General features: G+C 38.5%; 1 protein-coding gene across 2 annotated transcripts in view; it reads right to left on the reverse strand.

Annotated features, from left to right (window-relative positions):
- The window catches only part of PARD3B (par-3 family cell polarity regulator beta), a 574,817-nt gene that overhangs the window by 420,931 nt on the left and 130,897 nt on the right, over positions 1-22,989 (reverse strand). For both annotated transcript variants that reach the window (XM_089519344.1, XM_089519343.1), the window contains exons 3-4: positions 14,791-14,962; positions 2,512-2,621 (exon numbers count right to left, since the gene is read on the reverse strand). In XM_089519344.1, coding sequence (XP_089375470.1) covers positions 2,512-2,621; positions 14,791-14,962 — 282 coding nt within the window. The remainder of the gene's footprint in view (positions 1-2,511; positions 2,622-14,790; positions 14,963-22,989) is intronic.

Raw genomic sequence — 22,989 nt, forward strand, 5'->3', positions numbered from 1 at the left:
TTATGTTCTGTATTATCAATTGGATACATGATACATATTATGTTAATGTGAAAATACTTAATCACAATAGCTAACACTTCAAAATTACAATTAGCAGTATAAGAACCAGAGGCTTGACCTTTTTTTTTTTAAAAAAAGAAGAACTTGAAACAAAAAAATGAGCTTCTGATTAACCACTCTTTTTCAAATTTACTAATACAAAATCTAGCTGTATTATACACTTGTCCCTTCACATTCACTGGGGTTAGGACCCCTGTGAATGTGGAAAAACCACAAACAACAAAAACACTATGTTTTCACCTGAAAGAATACATCTCTAGGAATCTCTAGGTTCTCCAGTGCAACTCTGTGACCAACATCTGCCAGACAATGACCACAAAATTATGCAGGAGGTGCTACAAAGGCCTAATGGAGTGTTCTCTCTAGGAATCTCTAGGTCCTTCAGTCCGACATTTGGTTTACCAAAGAGTTGTGCTGGAGGACCTAGATATTCCTGGAGAGAACATGAACAAGTGGGCCCCCAGTATCTGCGTGGGATCTTTTCCAGATCCTCCCATGGATGGCAAAATCTGTAGATGCTCAACTCCCATTGACTGTCTTAAATGGTGGTGTGACAACATGGCCATACCACCATTGGAGACAATGGTACTTTGGAGGAGCTGCCTCTTCCTCCTCTTCCCCCCATGCCTCTTCTTCCTCCCCTTTTCTCCTCTTCCCCCCACACTTCTTCCCTCTCCTTTCTCCTCCTCCTCCTCTTCCTGCCTCCATCTCTTCCCTACTGCCACTTCCTCCCCTACCCTGCGTCCTCCCTGCCACCATACTGTGCAGCCGCTTCCTCCTCCTCCTCAGGTCGCGATGGCTGTTTAAGGCTCGCCTGCCAGGCCTCCGTGTCAGGCTGAAAAAGGCTTGCATAGCCAGCCCACCTTGCTCCTTCTTTTCCCTCACAAACTCCCTCTGCCTCGCTTGACTGGCTCACTGCAGCCAGCTGCAGCACTCATGCACACAAGGAGTGGGAGGTGAGGGAGAGAAGCTCACTCCTCTTGCATAAGAGGAGCCACCCTGCCTGAGATGGGTGTGCATGCTCGATAAGAGGAGGAAGGGGAGAAGGAGGAAATAAAGGTTACGCCAGCCTCCCACTTTTCAGCATAAAGAGAACAAGCCAGCACAAAGACACATGCTGACTTGGTTGGTGCACACTCCCGCCATGGCCTTCAACGGCACCCTTCTTCCTCTTCATCCTCCTCGCTTCTGCTGCACCATGCCACGTAGCCCCTTCCTCTTCCTCCTCCTCTTCCATCTCGTTCTCCTCCCTGCTGCCCTACTGCTCCACCCCTTCCTCCTACTGCTCTGCCCCAAGATGTTCAAATTCGCAGATGGCAAGTCCATGGATAAAGAGGGCCCACTGTAAGAAAGTCTGTGAATAATCAAATCCGCAAAAGTCAACGCTGCAAATGTGGAGTATATTCTAAGTGAGACTGAAATACCCTATCTTAGTGCAGGCATAGGCAAGTTGCCAAGGCTACTCAGTTCTGGAACAGGTAGTCTTCCCCACATTTGTTTTTTAAAAAATGGAATAGTCCTTCCTAAATTTGATTTTTTAAAATTTAATTTAATTGTATGCTTTTTGGCTTTTCCAGGGAAAGTTGAGAGGCAACGTTGCCAGGCTTTCAGCACAGGCTAATGCAACTTAAGACCTGGAAAGGCCATCCTTAAAACCTGGAAGCCTTTTAGTTTTGAAAAAGGTTCATTGTTTTCAAATAGGCAAAATTACACCCTCAAGGGCCCTACACATTAGAGGGGGTCTTTTAAAGTGAAAAATAAAATTATGGGAATGAAGCCACGAGCCTGAATCTGCAGGATCTATGCAGTGTAATGAAGGATAGAAGTCTTGGAGATGTCTCATTCATAGGGTTGGCATGACTCGGGGCCAACTCAAAGGCAATTAACAACAATAATTGCCATCAAATCAGTAAGGGCTGATCATTGCATTTAGAAAGTTACACAAACACCAAGGAAAATGATTTTCTGTAAATTCAATAATAGCTGAAAGCAAGCATTCCATTTTATAATTTTATTATTCCCTACAAAATCCCACCCAAACTTCCCCAAAATCCATAGTTGCGTCCCGTGGGTGGAATGCACCTTCATCTTTCATACCCATCTCTAAGAACCTTTCTACAGGTTCTTTCTAAATGGTCCTCTTGAACAATGGAGTTGTGTTTATATGAGGTTTGAAATAAAATGGCACCAAGACATTCTGTCCAATTTCCAGGTGACTCCACCTTCCTACCACTGCCTCAAATATCCCAGCCTCCATTGTTCAGAAAGGCTTCCCATTCAGTGTTTGTGGTCATGGAGAAGATAAGGAACCACAGGTATGAGAAAAAGAAAGTGAGAGGTGGAGATATGCAAGCAGCTGCTTACCCATGCAATTCCTAAATGCAACTCATTAATATCAAAGGAACCTAATATTGGTAAGAACAATATTAGAATTTAGAACAAGATACTTACTGACACAGAGGTCTTCAGAACATGGTCATTGGTCTGTGAAGCTCCTGCAGGTAAGTCAGGAGGTGGCCCCAATGTCGGATCACTACTCCTTCTTACTAAAAGTGGAGTCCCTAAAAACAAAAGCAATGAAGAATAGAAATATTACACCACAAAATCTAATTAACTGCCATACTTTCCATATATCCATGGACTCTAATAGTTACACAACAAGTTCACATGTCTCCAGAAAAACTTTTTCTTTTCTTTTTTTAAAAAAAGACTCAAGTCCTAGAATCTCAAATGTTAGTCAGCAGAACAAGGACTTCTCTTTTATAGGAATAAATGACATCCTGCAAAACATCCAGCCATTGCTGAATTTTACCACTACAGAGAAGAACTCTCTCTCTCTGGCTTTGCTTCGCGAACGAAGATTCAGGATCTTCAAGAGAAGAACTAGAAACTATGGAATTCCAAAATATGACATAGATTGATGCAGTTCAACTTCTTTCCATGAGTCCCAGAATTTCAGAAGTTAATAGTGTTCCCTAAATAATTCTTGGTTTATAATTTATACATAAACTTTAATTTTTAACTAATGTATATTTATTCATTTATTGCATTTGCAGCTGGCTAGAGTATTAGTACACACCTTATATAGTCCTCACATTAATTCATATTTTTATTATTGTCAGTGTACATTAGATCATATTTATCTTTAAGACCAGCAAAAACCTCTTTAGAAAAGCATCCACCATGCTGTTTCCACTGAAATCTCGTGGCACTAAAACAAACAAACAAACAGACCAAAAAATACTCATCTTTCTTCCAGCTAATGTGGTAAACGTAGGTTTATTTGTCTTTCAAAATCCTAACTGAAACTTTAGAGATGTTTTTTCCCCTTCAACTGTTTCCAAATTAATATATTCCTGGAGCAAGGCCAAGAATGTAGACTAATTAGCTCAAAAGGATTTCCTGTCGTTTGCAAAAGACCAGATATAGAATGATCTGTAGCATTACCTAGATTACTACAAAGTTCATTGTTCAATATATAACATGCATCTAGCATGGTTAATATAAGGCAAAGTTTATTCAGACTGTTTCTCAAATCAAACTTTGCAATCATAAACAGACAAGTTCTTGATTCCATAACATTTATCTCACATTTCATTTTGGCAAAATATTTCGGTTCCTAACCTCAGCTTCTCTCTTTTATTTTACAGGTACTACTTGGTTATTACTGACAGGCTAACAAAGCAATTACCACCCTTACCTTTTAGGGTATAATTTGTAAGACAAATATTCTATTGATTGGGTGAGTTACAAAAGGAAATCAAGTGCTAATGCCAAGGGGCAATTTTCTGGTTAAACCATTATTTTATGCCTTTCTCCTGAAGTGATTCATCCTACATATAAACTTCCTGTCCCTCTGAGCTTCTTCCATGCTAGATATTCTGTTGAAAAGCTTAGGGTGCCAGGGACCAAGACATGCAGTGGAAAAAATATACTTCATCTTGCTTTAAAAACAGAGGAACTGGTGGCAGCTCTAATTACCCATTACATGCCAAGTACTACACACTGACAAACTTTTTTTAATTGCAGAATAAAGCCTACTTTCTATAAAATCTAAGCTTGGCTTTAATTATCTGGAAGTCATTGTGTCAAATTGCATTAAACAGGAAGTACCGATCTATTCTAAAAACGGGTGGAAGCTGCAATAAAAGAAATGGCAAAAAAAACCCCAAGACTCCAGGAACATATGATATTGCAATAGAACATATACTGGACATATATTTTCACCACCCACCACCTTCCTCTAGTGTTTGGCTTTGCTTCTTCACTAAAGTGCTCAAGATTATTGTCTTCTTCATATCTCTAAGTACCTTTGACAGAACAAAATTCCAATACAGATGATAACACTCAATTCCATGTACAGTGGAACCTCGGGATACGAAATACCCGGGTTACGAATTTTTCGGGACCCGAAAAAATCCAATTGGAAATTATTGATCCGGGTTACGAACGTTTTTTCGGGTCCCGAAAAAACTTTTGGTGCTTTTCGCCGCGATTTTACACCAAATCGCGGCTTTTCCCCATTAGCGGCTATGGGGATTCGGCTTGCGAAAGCCGTTCGGGTTACGAAAGCGGCCGCGGAACGGATTATTTTCGTAACCCGAGGCTCCACTGTAGTCAGAAAAGCATGTTTTCGCGTGGACCCTAAAATGTATTTTCTGAATATAGTAGAAGAGCTTAACGTGGAAAGACAGGAAGGAAATTTGATATTTCTAGCTATATGTGCTGCCAGGATCACATATGCAAGATACTGGAAATTAGAAGAAACTCTGTCATTAGAATAATGGAAACTAAAACTATATGATCTGTATGAAATGGATAAACTATCCTTCCTCTCAAAAAATAAGACATTATCAATCTTTTATAAAGAATGGAGTTCGTGGGTTACCTATGTTCAATTGGATGAAAAAGAATCCAGATATATAGCACTATTGGAATAAAAGTGGGCTTTAAAAGGATTAAATATAAGGCATAGATGGTTAGCTTAATGAATACGTATATACTCTTAAATAATATAAGGTCTTGTGTTTTGGTTGTTGTTCTTTTCTTTTCCAATATATACCAACGTATGCAGTTTCAGTTAATTATAAATTGAAGGACGTGGGAGGAATGACGATATAAAGATATAAGAGTAGATAAATAACTGATGGAGAATAGAAAATATATTAAACATATAAGTTCAAGAATAAGGAAATAAATTGGAACGTCAAATACAGATAAGGGTTGACAGTGGGGTATAAGTAATAGAGGATTAAGATTCTGAAGATATTAAATTATAAGACATTAAGAGTTTGTGATTAGTAAATATTGATCTTTGAAAATCACTTCTGCAGCTGAAGAAGTTATGATGAGGCTTGTATATATGTTTTATGATAATATTATGTGTTTGTATGTTATATGTTATAATGATTTGTCAATAAAAAATTTTTTAAAAAAAAGAAAAGCATGTTTTTGCTCATGACAGTTACTTAGTTCCCCTCTCTTTAACTTGACCCAAGTTCTGCTTCAGTAGATGAAAAAGATTTGCCTACAGGTTTAATTTTATAGAAAGCTGGCTTTTCTTTTTGGAGCCATTACATCTTATCATATACTCATAATGACCATAGATGCTCATTAAGTTCAGAACTGGGGCTTTGAAAATCAAGTTCTCCAGCCCATTCTGTTACGAAGCTAAATTCTCAGCATCTCCCTCCTCTTCCATCCAAACATTAGGTAGCAGTAACAGTGTATCTAATCTTCTTTTTTCTCCAAATAATTCTAGATACCCAGAAAATTGGCAGAATACCTTTGTCCCAAATCTATCCATGCAAAAGCTGAAGAGTAGACCTTCCAACATTACTATTCTCCTATCTCCTAGCAATGCTAACCTTTTGACCATTTTTGATCTGCCCAAATTCAGATGCTACAAAAATAATCTATTGCTCCAGCTACAAAACTAGATTGAAGCCACTCTACCTATGATTGGCACGTTACAGACCACCTGAAAACGGCGGTCTGGCTGCGCCTCCACTTGCTCCGTGAGGGAGCCACAGCTTACATACCGTGTGGCTCCCTGGTGGAGTAAAAAGAAGCCTCAAAATGGCGCTTCTTCTTGCAGCGCACTAATGATGCCGCAAGGCGCCAATGGCACACTCGCGACGTGCGGACGCTAGGCATCTGTGACGTCAAAATGGCGACGCCCGTGTAGAACGGGCACTGCCATTTTGTACGCGCCGAGCGCATACTAGGGTTAGGAGCGTCAGGAATGGACGCCCCTTTCTAACCCTAGTACGTGCTCGGCACGTACTTTCGGTGCATCTGTAATGCGCCATTGTTAAGTTTTATCATCACCCCCTTTTCTCTAAAGGTTACTTCTTTACCTCTTTCTCCAGCATCTTGTTTTAAACAATGGCCAGCTAAGTGCTTCTAGAAAGCCTAAGAAAGCAATATCAGAACAGAAACTCTACTTCACTGTATGTCCACCACATCTGCTATTTAGTGACATACGCTGCCTCTGAGAATGGAGAATTCACTTAAGCTGTCATGGTGGCAGAAGAAGCTTCCATGGAAAAAGTCTCGATGAACCAAGTAAAGGAGAATGTGATTGGGAGAAAGTGACAGGAGATACAGTCAAAGCAAAAAGCAGGAAATTCTCTTTATGTATCAGGTTAGTTCTGTGTACATGTAACCTAGTATAGCTTGTTCTTCTTGCAAGCAAATAATGTCCTGCATCAAACAAATAATCTTTCCCATTACCAGTTGCCCAATCTTTGTTACTTGAAGATAAAACCTGTGTACTTCTGCATGCAAACATATTCACTCTACAGTTTTTGTGGGGGTTTTGGGCTATGAGCCCATGTTCTAGAAAAGTTTATTCCTAACATTTCACCAGCAGCTGTGACTGGTATCATCATAGAATGCTGGCATGGATGAGAGTGAAGTATATATACTGTTGGTTGAGAGGAACCCATTTGCATGTTAATCTGTGTATTGTTCTACTGTTGAATGACAAGGCCTACAGGGTGTCCAGTTACTTAATGATCCATTGTCTGCTGGGAACCCCTCCTCACCCTAGGTGGTTTTTATTTGTATTTGCTGGGTCTTGATTTTGGTGTTTTTCAGGACTGGTAGCCAAACTTTGCTTACTTTAAGAATTTCTTCTTTCCTGTTGAAGTTGTCTAGGTGTTTATGGATTTCAATGGTTTCCCTGTACATTCTAACCTGATAGTTGTTGGCATGGTCCAGAATTTCAGTGTTCAGATAGGGCTGTGCTTATTATTGCTATTCACCTGTCCCATCCTTGCCATGGTCCTTCTCTACCTGTACATAATATACTAAGATTTTAAATAAAGCTAGTGAACCTCCAGCCCAGAGGCATCATTCATCAACATGACCTGTGCAAGTTGGTTTCTTTGTTCCCACATCATCTCCTAACACTAGAAAAAAGATACTGGAAGATGAAATCCTGTTGTGTTATCATTGATTGGAGCAGAGATTCTTAGAACTGGAGGCAACCTTTCTGCAGAAATGCACAAGAAAACCACACTATGCCTCTCCCTACAAAGAGAAAGGGGTCCAAATGTCACTAAGAAATGCAGCGGAGAGCTGGATGCAGGTTGCTTCAGTGGAGAGCTGGATGCAGGTTGCTCCTAGAAGTCAGTTCAATGTGCAAGTCCACTCTTGCTTAAAAGTATGCATCAAGTACTTAAAGAGGCTATGGTCAGATTAAAGACATGATAAAGGCTTTTTTCCTTTTTTTCATACATGATGAAGCCTAATCTTCGAAGAGATATTGAGCCTATGACTCTAACCAAGCCAGAAAATCAGAGGAGAACGAGTCCACAATACTGAAAATATCAGTGTCTAAATGTACCAGCTTTTATGTATAATGGGCATAGCAAACTTTGTTACAGGCTTCAAAAGATCCTTCAGGTGTTTCTGCCACAAAATATGTAGGTACATGCATAATACAATAACATTTAAATCCAGAAAAATAGTGATACCTTTATTGGAAAACCAAAATGCGCAAAATACATGATACAGGCTTTCAATGCACCATGGGCTTCTTCATCAGGCAAAGGTATTAAAAATCATACAGGATGGTTTGTGTGTGTGTGTGTGTGTGTGTGTGTGTGTGTGTGTGTGTGTGTGTGATGTTAGTCACAGGTCTGCATTTTGTCAAAATGTTGTTGTTCTGAGCTGAGATGGTATGGAGGAATACTATGCACGCAGGTCTTTCCTCCTTCTGGCTATACGGCACTGGAAACAAAGCATTTCAAAGTCCAAGAGATAAAATTTAAATTCCATAAGCAATGATAAAAGGTACTTCCTCTGAGATCCAAGAAGCTTCTGTCCCTTGGGAGTTCCCAACCCCCTTTGTTAGGCAAAGGGAGTTGTGACCTCACAAGGAATGGAGATAGCTTGAATCCCAGAGGAAGTGCCTTTTTGTTAGGCAAAGGAGATTGTGACTTCACAAAGGATGTAGATGTCTTGGATGTAGATGAGGAAGACATTGAAATAGTTCAAGATTTTTCCATATCTTGTCTCAGTCATTAATCAGAGTGGAGACTGCAGTAAAGACAGCAGAAGATATCAGGACTTGAAAGGGCAGCTACAAATGAAGTAGACAAGATCCTGAAGTGTAAAGATATATAATTGAATACTATATTTAGGATTGCCATCGTATTTCCCATTTCTATGTATAGTTGTGAAAGCAGGACAGTGAAGATAGCTGATAGGAACAAAATCAACTCCTTTGAAATGTGGTGCTGGAGAATAGTTCTATGGATTCAGTAGACTGCTAAAAAGATAAACAGATGGATCCTTGAGCAAATCAAGCCCAAACTCTGAGGATGTCATACTTTTGCATATCATAAGAAAGGACTCACTAGAAAAAAAACAATAAAGCAAAGTGGAGGGCAATAGGAAGAGAGGAAGACCACATTCCAGATGGACAGACTCAATCAAGCCATAGCCCTGAATTGGCAAGATCTGATCAGGGTGGCTGAAGATGGAGCGAGTTGGGGATCTCTCATTCATAGAGTCACCATAAGCCAAAGTCAACTTTAAAGCAATTAACAACAACAATCAAAGCTTTACACTGGGGTGGGCCACCAACAGTTGTCAGAATGCAATTCCCAACATTTCTTACCAGTGGCTATGCTGAGAATTGCAGTCCAATAATATCTGGAATGCTACATTCTGCATATTCCTGTTTTAAACAAAAAACATTTTAAATATCACTTCTTCTAGTAGGCTCTCTGAGTATTCTTAGTGTGTGCACCCCCATGATGAAAGCCAGCATGGTATAGTGGTTTGAGCATTGGATTATGACTCTGGAGACCAGGGTTCAATTCCCAGTTTGGCCATGGAAATTTACTGGATGACCTTGGGCAAGTCACTCTCTCTCAGCCTCAAGGGAAGGAAATAGCAAATCTCATCTGAACAAATCTTGCCAAGAAAACCCCATAAAGGAATCACCACACGTTATGAGTCACTGTAACTTGGAAATGATTTGAAGACACACAACAAGGCACAACATGCACACACCTAGAAAACTCAAGTGAACCGTGTCCCAAGGTATGTCCTCACTTGCAAGTATCAAACACTTCAAGTGTTTGAATTTGTAAGAGCAAAGTACATAAAGCAAACCAGTTCCCCCTATCACACATGGCACTGCCCAATGTATAAAAGAATATCTTGGGAACATGGATGAAAAACGTATAGTGGTTTATTAACAGTGACCAAAGACTATGCAAAGAAGTGATCAGCATGGAGATTTTTCATTCTAATCACGCCTTCATTCCTCTGTACTTAGTCTCATATCTTTTCTAATTAAAACCACCCTCCAACACTTTGTTTTTCAAAAATTTCCTAAGCAGGGTCAGCTCACCCATAATTTAGCAAGTCAGATTGTATTCCAGTCATGCATAAATAGGACAAGACATTTTCATTTGCATTATGGATTTAAACTGTTATAGTGGAGGGCAGAAATGAGTTGCAGAGATGTAAACAATTGCAGAATATTTATTAACACCAAGATATAGAAGCCAGAGATCAGCCAGTCTGGTTTTCAGAACCAAGATGTGTTCTAATTCTGTTCCTCAAACACATACAAAAAACGAGTAGACCAGAAAAGTCTTTGAACAAGCTGTCATTAATAGTTACACACAATATAATGATTTCCTAGTTATCAAAGTTTTTCTTCTTAGAGTTCCATAAACTTGTAAAGCAAAAATATCCAGTGTTGTCCAAGTGAATAGCTAAGAGTGGATGATCCTACAACTCTATGAAAACTAGGTAGGTGCTGGCTTGAGAAGGCAACCAGTGCTACAATTCCCTATTTACATACTTAAAAGTTTGTGCAGAAGTGAACAATAGAAATAATATAAAGTCCCATTATCATTCAGGTGTGGGGCAGGCTTTTCTTCCCACTTTTCAACCCATGATGAAAGGGGTCCGTTTAATTATACTCTCTGTATTTCCTGTTGTCTAGTCAGTCAGTTACCAATTCATTAGAAGGGCCATTATTTTATGTAAAGAGCAATAGGTCTCCTTATCCCTTTTGATTCTCCCACTGCCAATCCTATCATTTTATGTGTTTAATAATTCTACCTTTTAATAATACTGTCTGATAGTAGACTTTGAACAGGTGTAAACTAACAGCATATAATTACTCAAATCACCTCTGGATCACAATTTTCAAATTGTTGTTATGCTGGATGCTTTCTGTTCCTGTGTTATTTGGAAACTAATTAAAGGGACAAGTTGCTATTATTATTCAAAGACCATCAATTTCACATTTGAGTTCTTTTCATTAAAAACTCTCAGAAAGTTGTCATATAAACCAGGTGACTTGTACATTTTTGCCAATAAATCCTAGAACATCATTTCTTACCATCTTTATTTGACTACTTAGTCACTTTTGCTGAAAAAGTCAATTCAGGCACATGTATCTTCCCTCTATCTTCTGCGCTAAGCACAGTTCATTTGGTGTCTGTGCAACCTCCCTATTCTTTTTCAGTACCTCTTTTGAATTTCACTGTTCAGTTGTCTCTGCCTTCACAGCTTTGGATAGAGTTTGACATATTGAAAGATTTTTTTTTAATTGTTGGTGTTAATGAATTACATGTAGAAAGTACAGCTCTGCAAGACAGCGTTAGAGTATTGCAGTGGTGGGATCCAATATTGCCATTCTGATGACAAAAATGCTTTGGTAATGGAACCAAAAGAGGCTAGTGATACCCTCAAAATCTTCTCTGGACAAAACCCGACACACCTCAGAGAAGATCAGGAGGGCACAAAGGTAGACAAGGTTCAAATGGGAAGCAGAATCACCACTTCCTAGTTCCACTAATAGAAGTATTTTCATTTTCAGGCTGCATGGGGGTGAGTGAGGGGGGATGAGAAGGAAGTCTTATTACAGGACTGGATGTATGTTGGTAGTGCATTGGATTTAAGACAGCATGTTTTCAGGAATATTTAAGATTGTCAAAGTGTGAAGAGAGAGATAAGACAAGAGTAAACAGCTCCAAGTTCCATTTTATGGATATGATGTTGATTATGCTTTCCATAACATTTTGATTTCTCATGTTCTATAGTTCTCAACCAAAGAATTTAAGTTTCATTGTTAGAATTAATTTATTAATAATTATGCTAATTATTGAGAAGTGCCAGTTATCAAGAAGCACCATATTTTCCTAATAAGCTCCTTCACTTTTTACCTTAAGGACCTATAAAATTATGTGGAAACTGATATCAAAAACAGACTAGGATGCGGAATCTACAGTTTATATTCACAGTTCGTATTCAAACCACCAGTTTTCACAAATATTTTTGAGACCGAAGTTATATCCTTTACTTACACCACAGTGGTTTCCTGCCACTCTACACATATTACAGTATAACACTGGTTAATACAGGATGCTCTTGACCAGTTTATCATATCTCCTTTCTGGTTCCCAGCCAGCATCACAGTACATTTCAAAATTCCCTCCACCATTCGCGTAGTTATGAATCCACCCTGGTCATAGGCAACTTCTTTCCTCCTGCCTTTATCCTCAGTCACCAAAGTTAAAGCTGAACTTGTCACCTTATCACCATATCCACAAGTTTTGTATTTCTATAGTCTGATTAGTCGGCCCTTCTTATACATGGATTTTTTAATACATGGATTAAAGCATCCGCAGTTTGAAAATGTTCAAAAAAAGTATAAATTTCAAATATCAAACCTTGATTTTCCAGTTTTTATAAGGGACTCCATTTTGCTATGCCATTATATTTAATGGGACTTGAGCATCCACAGATCTTGTTATCCACGAGGGATTTTGGAACCAAACCCCAGCGTATAACAAGGGTCCACTGTATAAAGGTCCTTCCTGAACACCAATTCACTCCGTGCTTCTGGGGAAGCAGACCAAGGTTACATCTGCACTGCAGAAACAATCCAGTTTGACACCACTTTAACTGTCATAGTTCAATGCTGTGGAATTCTGTTAATTGTGGTTTTGTGAGACAATCAGCTTTCTCTGTTAGAGAGCTCTGGTACCACAGCAAACAACAATTCACAGAATTCCATAGCATTGAGTCATGGCAGTTAAAGTGGTGTGAAACTGAATTACTTCTAGAATGCATATGCAGCCTAATTCTACAAAAGTGTATGCAACAATGTATTTCATTCAGTCTCAAAGCTGCTACAAGATCTCTTTGCATACCATTTATGCTGACATACCGAAATACAACAGAGTAAGTCAAGGACAAAGCAAACAGACTGAAATAAGCATAACAGGCAATGATAAATGGGAAGAAATTATTAATTCACAGCTTAAACTTTCTAAGCATAAAGTATCACTGAGGGGAAAATAGGAAAATGTGTGTGTTAAGCATGGTAAAACTTTCAGACAATAACAATGTTACTAACATTTCCTTTGATTTCAATGTTAGTTATTAAACCTTATATTGAAATAAAGAAAAAAATATCCTGAATGACTGTTTTCCACAATTGCTTAAATTTGTTTTATTAGGCTATTGTGGGGAAGAGTTTCTGAAGTTTTTGTAGCCATTCCATGTTGTTTTTATCAGCTTTATTGGCACTGGTGAGTAAGCAATGCTGGATCATGTTCTGTGTTTTTCACATGCTATTGCCCTTCAAGATAAAAGTTTTTTAAAACAAAAAACAAACAAACAAAAACTACAGAGAGGAATGATTATCAGAACTACTTGAAAAAATCCACAAAATCTGAAACTGCTCACATAATTCAGGTTTCTAATAATATCTATTTCTTTTCTACATTTCTACAGCAGGGGACCTACTTTTAATCTAAAATTTAATAGACATTTTTCCTTGTGTGGCATTTGGATTGTAAACCTGAGGGCAGAAAATTGTCAGATTAACAATCTGACAGCCTTTGTGGCTGAAGAGAAGGATATAAATACTCTAAACAAACAAACAGTAGGCAGTAATAAAAGAGGAAGACTGCATTACAGATGGAGAGATGTAGTCAAGAAAGCAACAGCCCTAAGCTTGCAGGACTTTAGAAGGGCTGTTGATAAGAGGGTGACTTGGAGAACTGTCATTCATAGGGTTACCATTAAGACAAAGTCAATGTGATGGCAATGAACAACAACCAAAAACGTTATTTTTCAGATGCATTTTAAATAGTCCAGACTGTTTACGAAATTGTATCTCCATATATGAACCAGCTAGAGCCCTAAGATCCTCAGGAGAAGGATTTCACTCAGTCCCGCCACCATCCCAGGCTCGCTTGGTGAGGATACGAGAGACAGCCTTCTCAGTGGCTGTTCCCACCCTCTGGAACTCCCTTCTGCGGGAGGCTAGACTGGCTCCCTTCCTGCTGGCCTTTTACCAGCAAGTAAAAACATTCTTATACATGCAGGCTTTTTAAAATCATGCAGGCCTGGTTTTATTGGGAGGGGGCTTGTTTTAAATTATGTTTTTAATTTTTGTATGTTTTAAATGTTAACCTTGTAGTGTTTTAATTAGTTTGGTTTTTAATTAAATTGTTTTTAAAAATTCTGTTTTAGTGTGTTTCTAGACTGTGAGCTGCCTTGGGTCCCTTTTTGGAAAAAGACGGCATAGAAATAAAATAAATAGAAAAAATTAAAAAACTTATTTTAAAAAACCATAAAATTAAAAAATGCACCAAATTCATCCCCCCCCCCCCCGCAAAAAACCCCGAAACCAAAAAATAACTCCCCCCTGGGCAGTTTAAAGGTAGAGAAGTAATTTTTACATGTTGTACAAAAATATTGACCTTTCAAGACTTTAGTTTCTGTTCTTTTTCTTTCTTTCAGCAAAAGTAGTGTTATTGCACCTTCACTGCACCAAAATGTAATCTGTTCCATGTAACATTAATACTCGTAACACATTATTTCTGACATCTGGGAGACCACTGCCAAGGAAGTGATCCCAAGCCACTGTAGTTGGAATTTAGAGTAAGGTAATGACCAATGGAATCAATGGAATCAATTAGCTTACTTGCTAATTAGCTTACTTGCTGTTCACTGCTATGATCTTTGGAGTAGTGGTATATAAATAAAACAAATTATTATTATTATTATTATTATTATTATTATTATGGAGGCAGCAAAATTTAAACAAACACATTCCTTCATGTGCATTTTGATAGCAGATGTTGGCAATGAAGCCTACAATGCAGACACAGTACATATCTCCAAGCTAGACTAATGACCATCTATCTATCTATCTATCTATCTATCTGGAGCACATACCTAGTTTCAGAGCCGAAGGTGTCACTTCAATCTCTCCTCCAATTGGCTGAAATACAGCCAGCTGAGCAGCTACGTCAGTTTCAAAAGCATCTGGGCTGTTTCCATCGGTCAAACTGCCACTGGTGTCATCAGACTTAGGCAGTGAATCTTGTTCATCATATACGGCAATCAGCTGTAAAAAGGAGAGAGAGAGTATTTTATGAAATGTGCAACATAGGACACCTTTATGAAAGCACAGAAACACCTCATGATCACTCAGAACCAAACAAATGTATGTCAGAGTGTGTGCCTGCCATAGAGTTTTCTTGTCTGCTTGTTTCTTGATGTGAGTGTTCCTAAAAAAAGGTGTTTCCAAAGGGTCTACAGGGCTCTCTGGAATTGGCTGTGGTCGTATTTTATTTTAAAATGTATATTCATTTATCTTAAAAGTAACTAATAGCAGATGACAAACAAAATTACTAAAGCAACAAGCAGGAAAAAAGGCAAGAGATATCAGAGTAGCAAACAGAGATTATACAACAGATTATACAAGAGATTATTCCCAGGCATTGCATAATTGTCACTTGCTATTTGATGTTCTTTTGTTGCCTGTTTTATTGAATCATTTCCTGTATTGCTATGTATTTTATATGTATTATCCTACTAGAGAGGCCCCTTCCCCACCACCACTCCCTTTGTGTCGTGTCTTTTTAGATTGTAAGCCTGAGGGCAGGGAACCGTCCAATTAAAAAGATTGTATGTACAGCGCTGTGTAAATTTACAGCGCTTTATAAATAAAGGTTAATAACAACAACAACAACAACAACAACAACAACAACAACAACATGTTGCCATATCAGCAGAAACTTGGGGGGGGGTCACAACAAGCAAAAAACAGCCAATAAACAGCCCACACAGAAGGGCAGAACAAGAGAACTAAAATTTAGATCCCTAAAACACCTTAAAGATTCAGGTTTCCTTCTTTTTCTTGTAATGTGTCCAGTGTTAGGGACAGCTGGGTCTCTGTGAGAGAAGAGTTCTATATGTTTGGCAAAAATGCTGAGAAGGCCCTGTCCCTTGCAGAGCCCACTCCCTCTCTCAAAAATTATCAGCCACAAAATAAGGACACAATCAGTGAAAAACAACCAATATCATACCCTGTGGAGCAAAACACAAGAACTTTTTAAAATTTGAAAGACAATCCAAACATATCAAAGAGATTTGTAAAATATCAAAGTACTGAATTCTAAGAAAGGAAACATACCAATAACAAATGCAAAGATTCACACAATATACAAAAGGAAACAGATAGATTCATCTGCCAATATACAATCTAAAAAGCAGACTACTGAAGCATAAACCAAGTTGTTCTCATGGTTTAAAAGGGGCACACACACTATAAGGGCAACAAGAATGGAAAAGATCCACTGTACTGCTAATCACAAGGGAAAAACCAGTTTACAAATGAAATTACTATGATCAGCTTTGTGTGCAAAAAAATCTTACTCTGCCTGAGGCACTGGAAATTTGCAGCACAGAGCGAATCTGAAGGTTATGATAAATGATTATATTACCATCTATTTCTTTTGATGGCTAAATAAATACGATACCTATGTCTTCCCATTCAGTTCTGCACATCTTTAGCACCCCAAAGTAAGCCTCCCTAAAAGGTACATGCAGCCACTGAGGACACTGCAAGTGCCCAGTGAAGCAAAAAGATGGTCACATTTTCTCTTGGCCATGGGTGACCTTGGGCAAGTCACACTTTCTCAGTCTCAGGGGAAGGCAATGGCAAACCTCCTCTGAACAAATCCTGCCAAGAAAACCCTATGATAGTTTGCCTTAGGGTTGAGATAAGTTGGAAACAACTTGAAACATACAACACCCACATATCCACACAAACAAATTAAAATTAGTTTCCAAACAGTGATACTTTAAACAACAGCAAGAGGAACCTATTTAATGGCAGCTGTGCTTTTAAAAGCAGAAGTGGTCTCATCTATCATACAAAGTGCATGTTTTGTGCATAATGTGCATAGTGCTTTGAGTTCTCAAATGCCAATCCGCCATTTCTCCACTGCCTTCCCTTAAGATGTACTAGAGATAGCAGTGGTCGTGCAAGATACTGTGTTGCCTGAAACAGACATTTTCTGTTACCATCTCCTCTTCAGCACTGCCCAACGTGCCCTTTGAAATGGCTTTGCTGCTGAATCAGTCTAATCCTGTACTGACTGTTACCAAGCTTTGAACAGAAGCATCCATATTACCAAGCAATGTTCTTTCTCAACCAAACCCACTACCATTTCTTAGCAGATGATATGGGATATAGGTTAGCATATATGACAAATGACTCTTAGATCTAGATCCTTACATTATTTCAATCTAGCTCAGTCACCAAAATGTCAAGATGTTTTTGCTGCTGTCAGTTACAATGATCTTGAAGGATATTAATGCAGGCAGAGGCCACTCCTCTATTTGGCCATGTAAGCTATGGGAGTCTGCTGTAAATTCCAAGCAATAACTTTATTAGAAACAGAAAAAGTAACTTGCCTTGAGATCCTGGCTGTTTCTGACCTGAGTGAGGCTACCTGCCCCTTTCTTAAGCAGAGATAATTGAATTTCTCAAGAAAACTCTGTACTGTTGCATCTGGAAGAATCTGGCACTTTAGGAAAATCTATATAGCACTCAGACATGAACCTCTAGATCCTAGTCCAACACTGTTTTAGCTAAGTTTTGCAACAACAGAAACTCACATCTAACTCTCTTCAGATGTTCCCATAAGGGGGAGGATGAGGGGGAATGAAGAGAGAGAATGTTGCTTCATTGCATTAAAAATATGGCTGTACTATCTGATCCTCTCTGTCACTTTGAAGAAACATGTCAAAATGATACACCAGGGTTAGTAAAATAATGGAACAAAGAGACAACTATTTAAGGGAAACCATTTGCCTGAAGCAATAAAGAAGGCAAAGAAAAGAACAGAGTGGAAAAATAAAGGAAGAAACAAGAGAAAAATTTAACTACTGCAAAGAAATTGACATTTTTAGGTCTTCTACTCATTTATAATTTGGTTGCAAAAAAGCATGTCAGCTCCTGTTCACAGATACACATTTCAGAACCATACATATAAATAATTAGGACAGTAACACAATGCCCCTTTTAAAATAAAGAATGCTTACTCCAAAGGAGTCCTTATAATTCAATTCAAATTTGATTGCTATCAATTATACATAAATATTGCCAGTAGATATAACAACTGCTTTAAGGAAGAGGGTATTGGAGTACCAAAGCTGGCTTTAAAATTTTGCCTTGGCTGTCACAAGGACTTTGTTTCAGGCAGGCCCAGCATCACTGGTCAGAACAGCTTAAGGGATTCTCAGAATTGTAATGACAGATGGACTCAGTCTTTCAAGAGGTAGATTTGTCCCTTCAGGTCACTAAAAGTCAATTAACCTATGCTTAGACCAAGGCAAGACCTGCTAGCTGTCCAGAAGGAGACAACTGGGTATCGTCTGAAGACACAGCTCTTGATGAACACACACAAAGCAACTACTTCCATCTGTGAAAGCCTCCCTTAGGGAAGTGGCCAGGGTATACTTCTGCAGCAAAATGCTTTCTCATACTTGTAGCATTTTAACTTGACCTCTTTATATTCATTTTATTGCAATCTGTTTAGTTCTAGAGATGAGTATTCTAGATTTCTCCACAACCTAAAAGATGTCAAGAACAATGAAGCTTTCTTCTGTATCTGCAGGAAACTTGTGAATTTCCCCCCTGCAGTGGAGAGAAATTGTGCAGCTTTTCCATGAAAGCTATTTTCCAGAAAAATGCAATTTCCCAAAGGTTACAGAACTCTTCCAGAGTTCTCTGAAAATTGCGCAGCTTTTTGGTAAGGAAAGGACTGCGTTCAGGCAGTCATGTTTGTCTTAAGATTGTTTTTTTTAAAAAATAATAATAATAATCAGCAATGGTGAACAACAAAAACACTGCACATAAAACTTCAACGCTGGACAACAAAACCATGGGTCTATTTTTTGTGCAACATTGCTGGATTTTGCATAATATTTTTGTTGTTCAACACTGTGGTTTTTATGTAGCACATAGCAATGTTGCCCAACAAAATTGTTATGTAAAACTGCACAACAAAACTATATGGGATTTTTTTTAACAATGTTACTGATTTGTACAACATGTTTGCAACAACAAATGTTGTGCAGCATTGCTGTTTTCTGATGTTTCATAGTAAAAATGTTGTGCAAAATCCATCAATGTTGCAAAACAAAACCATGTATAGCTGCAGCTTCAGTCAATCCAGTTTTCTTTTCCTGCTGCATAACATTTGGGTTCCTCAACTTTCTGCAGGGCTGCAGCTGCAATGTCATACTATAGAAATACAGTATGCAATGTAATGTTGCATTCTTCTGTACTTTCCTCATGTATATATTGAATAAACTATGTAAATAAGTGCGAGTCTCCTCCCTAGCCCTCTTTTCAGGAAGCTGTGTGGTTTTCTGTGCATAGTTTTATATATTATATATATATATATACACACACACACACACACTGTGAGTGTACGCTATGACTACAAAGCTAATTATATTCTCAAGCTCTTATGCAGTTGTCAAAAAACTGCACAGGTTATGTTGTGTTGGGAACAATAAAATTTCCTTCAATTTTATGGGAACTTTTGATGTACTGTTTAATTCTTGCCTAAGTTTCTCAAAGGGTTGCGAAATTCAAATTTGACTCTATTCCATTCTAACCTTATCTAGCTCTGTACTTAAAGTTACTGTAGACCAGTGGTTCCCAAACTGTGCCATTTAAGAGATTTTGGACTTCAGCTCCCAGAAACCTCAGCCATATTGGCCAATAGCCTGGGATTCTGGGAGCTGAAGTCCAAAGTCCTTTAAAGAGCATAGTTTGTGGACCACTGCGTAGACTATCCTCTGTAATGTCTGCAGCCTCCTTCATTTTGCTATGACGAAGCTGTTCAACAGCAATGACCCATATATACTGCTCTTGGATACCCTCTCTATTGAATTAGTCAAATCTGCTATCTTAAATACTGAAGATAGCAGATTTGACTAACTCAATAGAGAGGGTATCCAAGAGCAGTATATATGGGTAGAGATTTTTCAAATACCCATGTATTCTTCAACCAGATCCTGCATCAGAGCCTGCAATGTGTAATTTTATGAAGGCAGAGTTATGTTGCTGACACAATACACAACCATGCAAGAGCATTGCAATGATACACAAAAAGGCGCCATACACCTGATGCAGAATGGGACACAGTAGGAAACACTGCATTAGAATGTGTGTGTGTTGGGAGATTTTGCACTTCCCAGCATGTTGCACAATGGGACCACTCTGAAATGGCCACACTGCTGTCTCCACTCGTGCAATGTTCTGAGAAAAGCAGCTTCTGCTGCTCTCTTGAGAATACAAACATTATGCAACACTGCAATTCAACTTTATGTGATCATCATTAGTTTAAGATAACGTGACTTCCCAACAGGGTGCTATCCATTATACTTTCAATTACACATACAGTGGGCCCTCCCCTTACATGGGGATCCATTCCAGATCCCTCTGCATAAGGGGAAATAAGTGTATGCTGGGGCCCCATAGGAATTAATGGGGCTCACATCCACGGTGCATCTTCTTCCAGGGCACGTTCTTCCATGGCGCGCGATGGGCTCTTCCGTGTAAAACATGGGTGCACTGTACTTGTTTTCTTAAAAACTATTTTCATTAAAACTGTTTTTAAGTTGGAGCATGTTTAACACAAATGAATTGTTTGTCTTTAGCCTATGCAGGCAAGTCTGTGATTTTTATGAAGAAGATACATTTTAAAAACGACTTTATGCTCAGAGACTGATGTGTCTCTTAAGATGTGTCTGACTATACTACAGGGGAATCCGTAATACTGAACACACTTTTCTATTCCTACTGCACCCAAGCCCTGAGAGGTTTCTCTTGCGCAAAGTTCTTCTTAAGGGGACAGGGGAGGAATAAACCCACACTGTGTCAAAGGTTGACATCTGTGAAACCTATTAGTTCAACATCAGTTATCAAAGTTGCATCATTTTCATTGCTCAAGAAAATAGTTGCCTCATAGCAATTTTATTCATGCTTAAGGGAAATTTGTCTACATACTTGGGGATGTCCCTAAATCCTCTAGGTTGGATGAAGTTGTACTGTACTTGCTCACAGATGAATTAAATGAAGTTAGTGTTGTAAACGAATGAACAGAATCCAAATGCCTTGAGAGATCTGTGAAAATCATAACTGATATGCACAGAAACAATACATGTGAAATAATGCAAATGTGGATAAGCAGTTAAAAGAATAACTACTAAAAGCAAGCAAGTGCCAATTTTCATCGTCAGCAAGCAAAGAGAATGTCCTCCAAAGGTTACCATGTATGCACTTGCATGACCAACAGCATGTAAATACTGACTGCCCTTCATCACTGGATTTCCTTTCATCTGGACATAAATCACATCCTAAATCCAGTTAACTTCCAGGAAGATTCCAAAACCCCATTCTTGAAAATAACACTGTGTGACCAAGGTAGTGCGAGGTACTGCAATTACTACTGAAGGAGTATTACTAATTACTTTGTAAATTAATATATCCAAGGCCTACAGGATGGGGCTGCCAGTCTGCAATTCATTTTGAATTGGCCAGTTGAGACAAATAAGAGACTAAAAGCCAATGAAATAATGACCAGAATCCGGTAAAGTGTGCCCTTTCCCTACACGGGGGAATCCATTCTGCACCCCTCCCTCACATAAGGGAAATACTGCATATGGTGCAGCCCCATTGAAATCAATGGGGCTCATGCACGTGGTGCGGTGCACATACACCATTGCCTCTTCCGGTGGTGGCTTTCAGTATATGCTGAAAGCTGAGTATAGTGCGCCTGCATATGACATGGGCGCACTGTATTTCATTGGCTCCTCCAGCAGATGTAGAGCTCACAGGCTGAAGCCCTGTGAACATTACGTGCAACCCTAAATCCAAAGTAAAAATAAAATAAAATAAAGCAGAAGTGAGGCATAAATATCAGAAGAATGCACATAGAATATTGGAAAGTTTACCAAAGCCTTACAAAACTACTGCACATAATTAAAACACTGAGGTTTCAGCACTTCAACAAGTAGAATAAAACAAATTAACACCTATTAGTAGAGAAATATTCTAGTTCTATTTTAAACCATTTGTTTAGCTGTAACTCAAGGCAATTAATTTATATCAATTGTATATGAATTTAAATGTCTGGTAAGGATTTGTTTTCCCTTTCTCAAATGTGGAACCAGATTAGCATTTTCAATTAGGTTAGAAAGGTAAGAATCTTATAAACCTCTTCCTGAATATATTATGAACACACACACCACACACACACACACAACCCTACAGTGATTTCATACTGCTTGAGAAATACTTCTGTTTCTTCTACAAACCCTAAAGCTTGGGGGGAGGGCATAGGGAGGGAGCTTCAGTGCAAAAACACATACATCTCAACCTGCATGCAATTAAATTCATCAACTTTCTCAAGTACTGCCAGGTTAAAAACCATTTAAAGAAATAAATATTTTTACTTCTTAGCAACATATTAGATAATTAGAGGGGAGAGATATATTAGAGAAGGGGAGGCACAAACTGAATCCTATCACATTTCCCATGTTTCCCCCTGTGAAATGGCTGCCTGAAGAATGCATCCTGTGGCCTGGGAAGAGTACCACTAAAAACATCAGTTTATTTGTTTTTTAAAAATTCTATCCCAGATAATATCAAGTGATTTTTTTTTTGTCAAGCCTTCTATCGTCTTGGAATCTTGTGTTTCAGAAGGCTTTTTAATTATTTTATTGCTTTTTCAAAGAGAGAGAATACAAGAGAATACTCCAAAATAATGTTGGCTCATATTTCAAACATAATTTTCTATTCAGTTAATGAAAGCTACCAACAGCTCAAAAGAATAAAAAGAACACAAGTTAATATAAAATAAGTGAGTCATTAAAAAAAAGGATAACCTGTACATACTCAGGACTAAATCCACCTGTTAGTCCCAACTAGAGCATACTCACTGAATCAATGGGGTTTACATAAACATTGACTTAAATCCGATTCGCTCAATTCATCCAGTTCAGTTGGGATTATGGAATACATTTGCCTTCACACAAACCATGGGAAGCCAGGTACCAGAGTTCAAG

This window comes from Sceloporus occidentalis, unplaced genomic scaffold (genome assembly GCF_023333645.1).
Source record: "Sceloporus occidentalis isolate IW3139 unplaced genomic scaffold, rSceOcc1.0.p SCAF_4, whole genome shotgun sequence".
Lineage (NCBI taxonomy): Eukaryota > Metazoa > Chordata > Lepidosauria > Squamata > Phrynosomatidae > Sceloporus > Sceloporus occidentalis.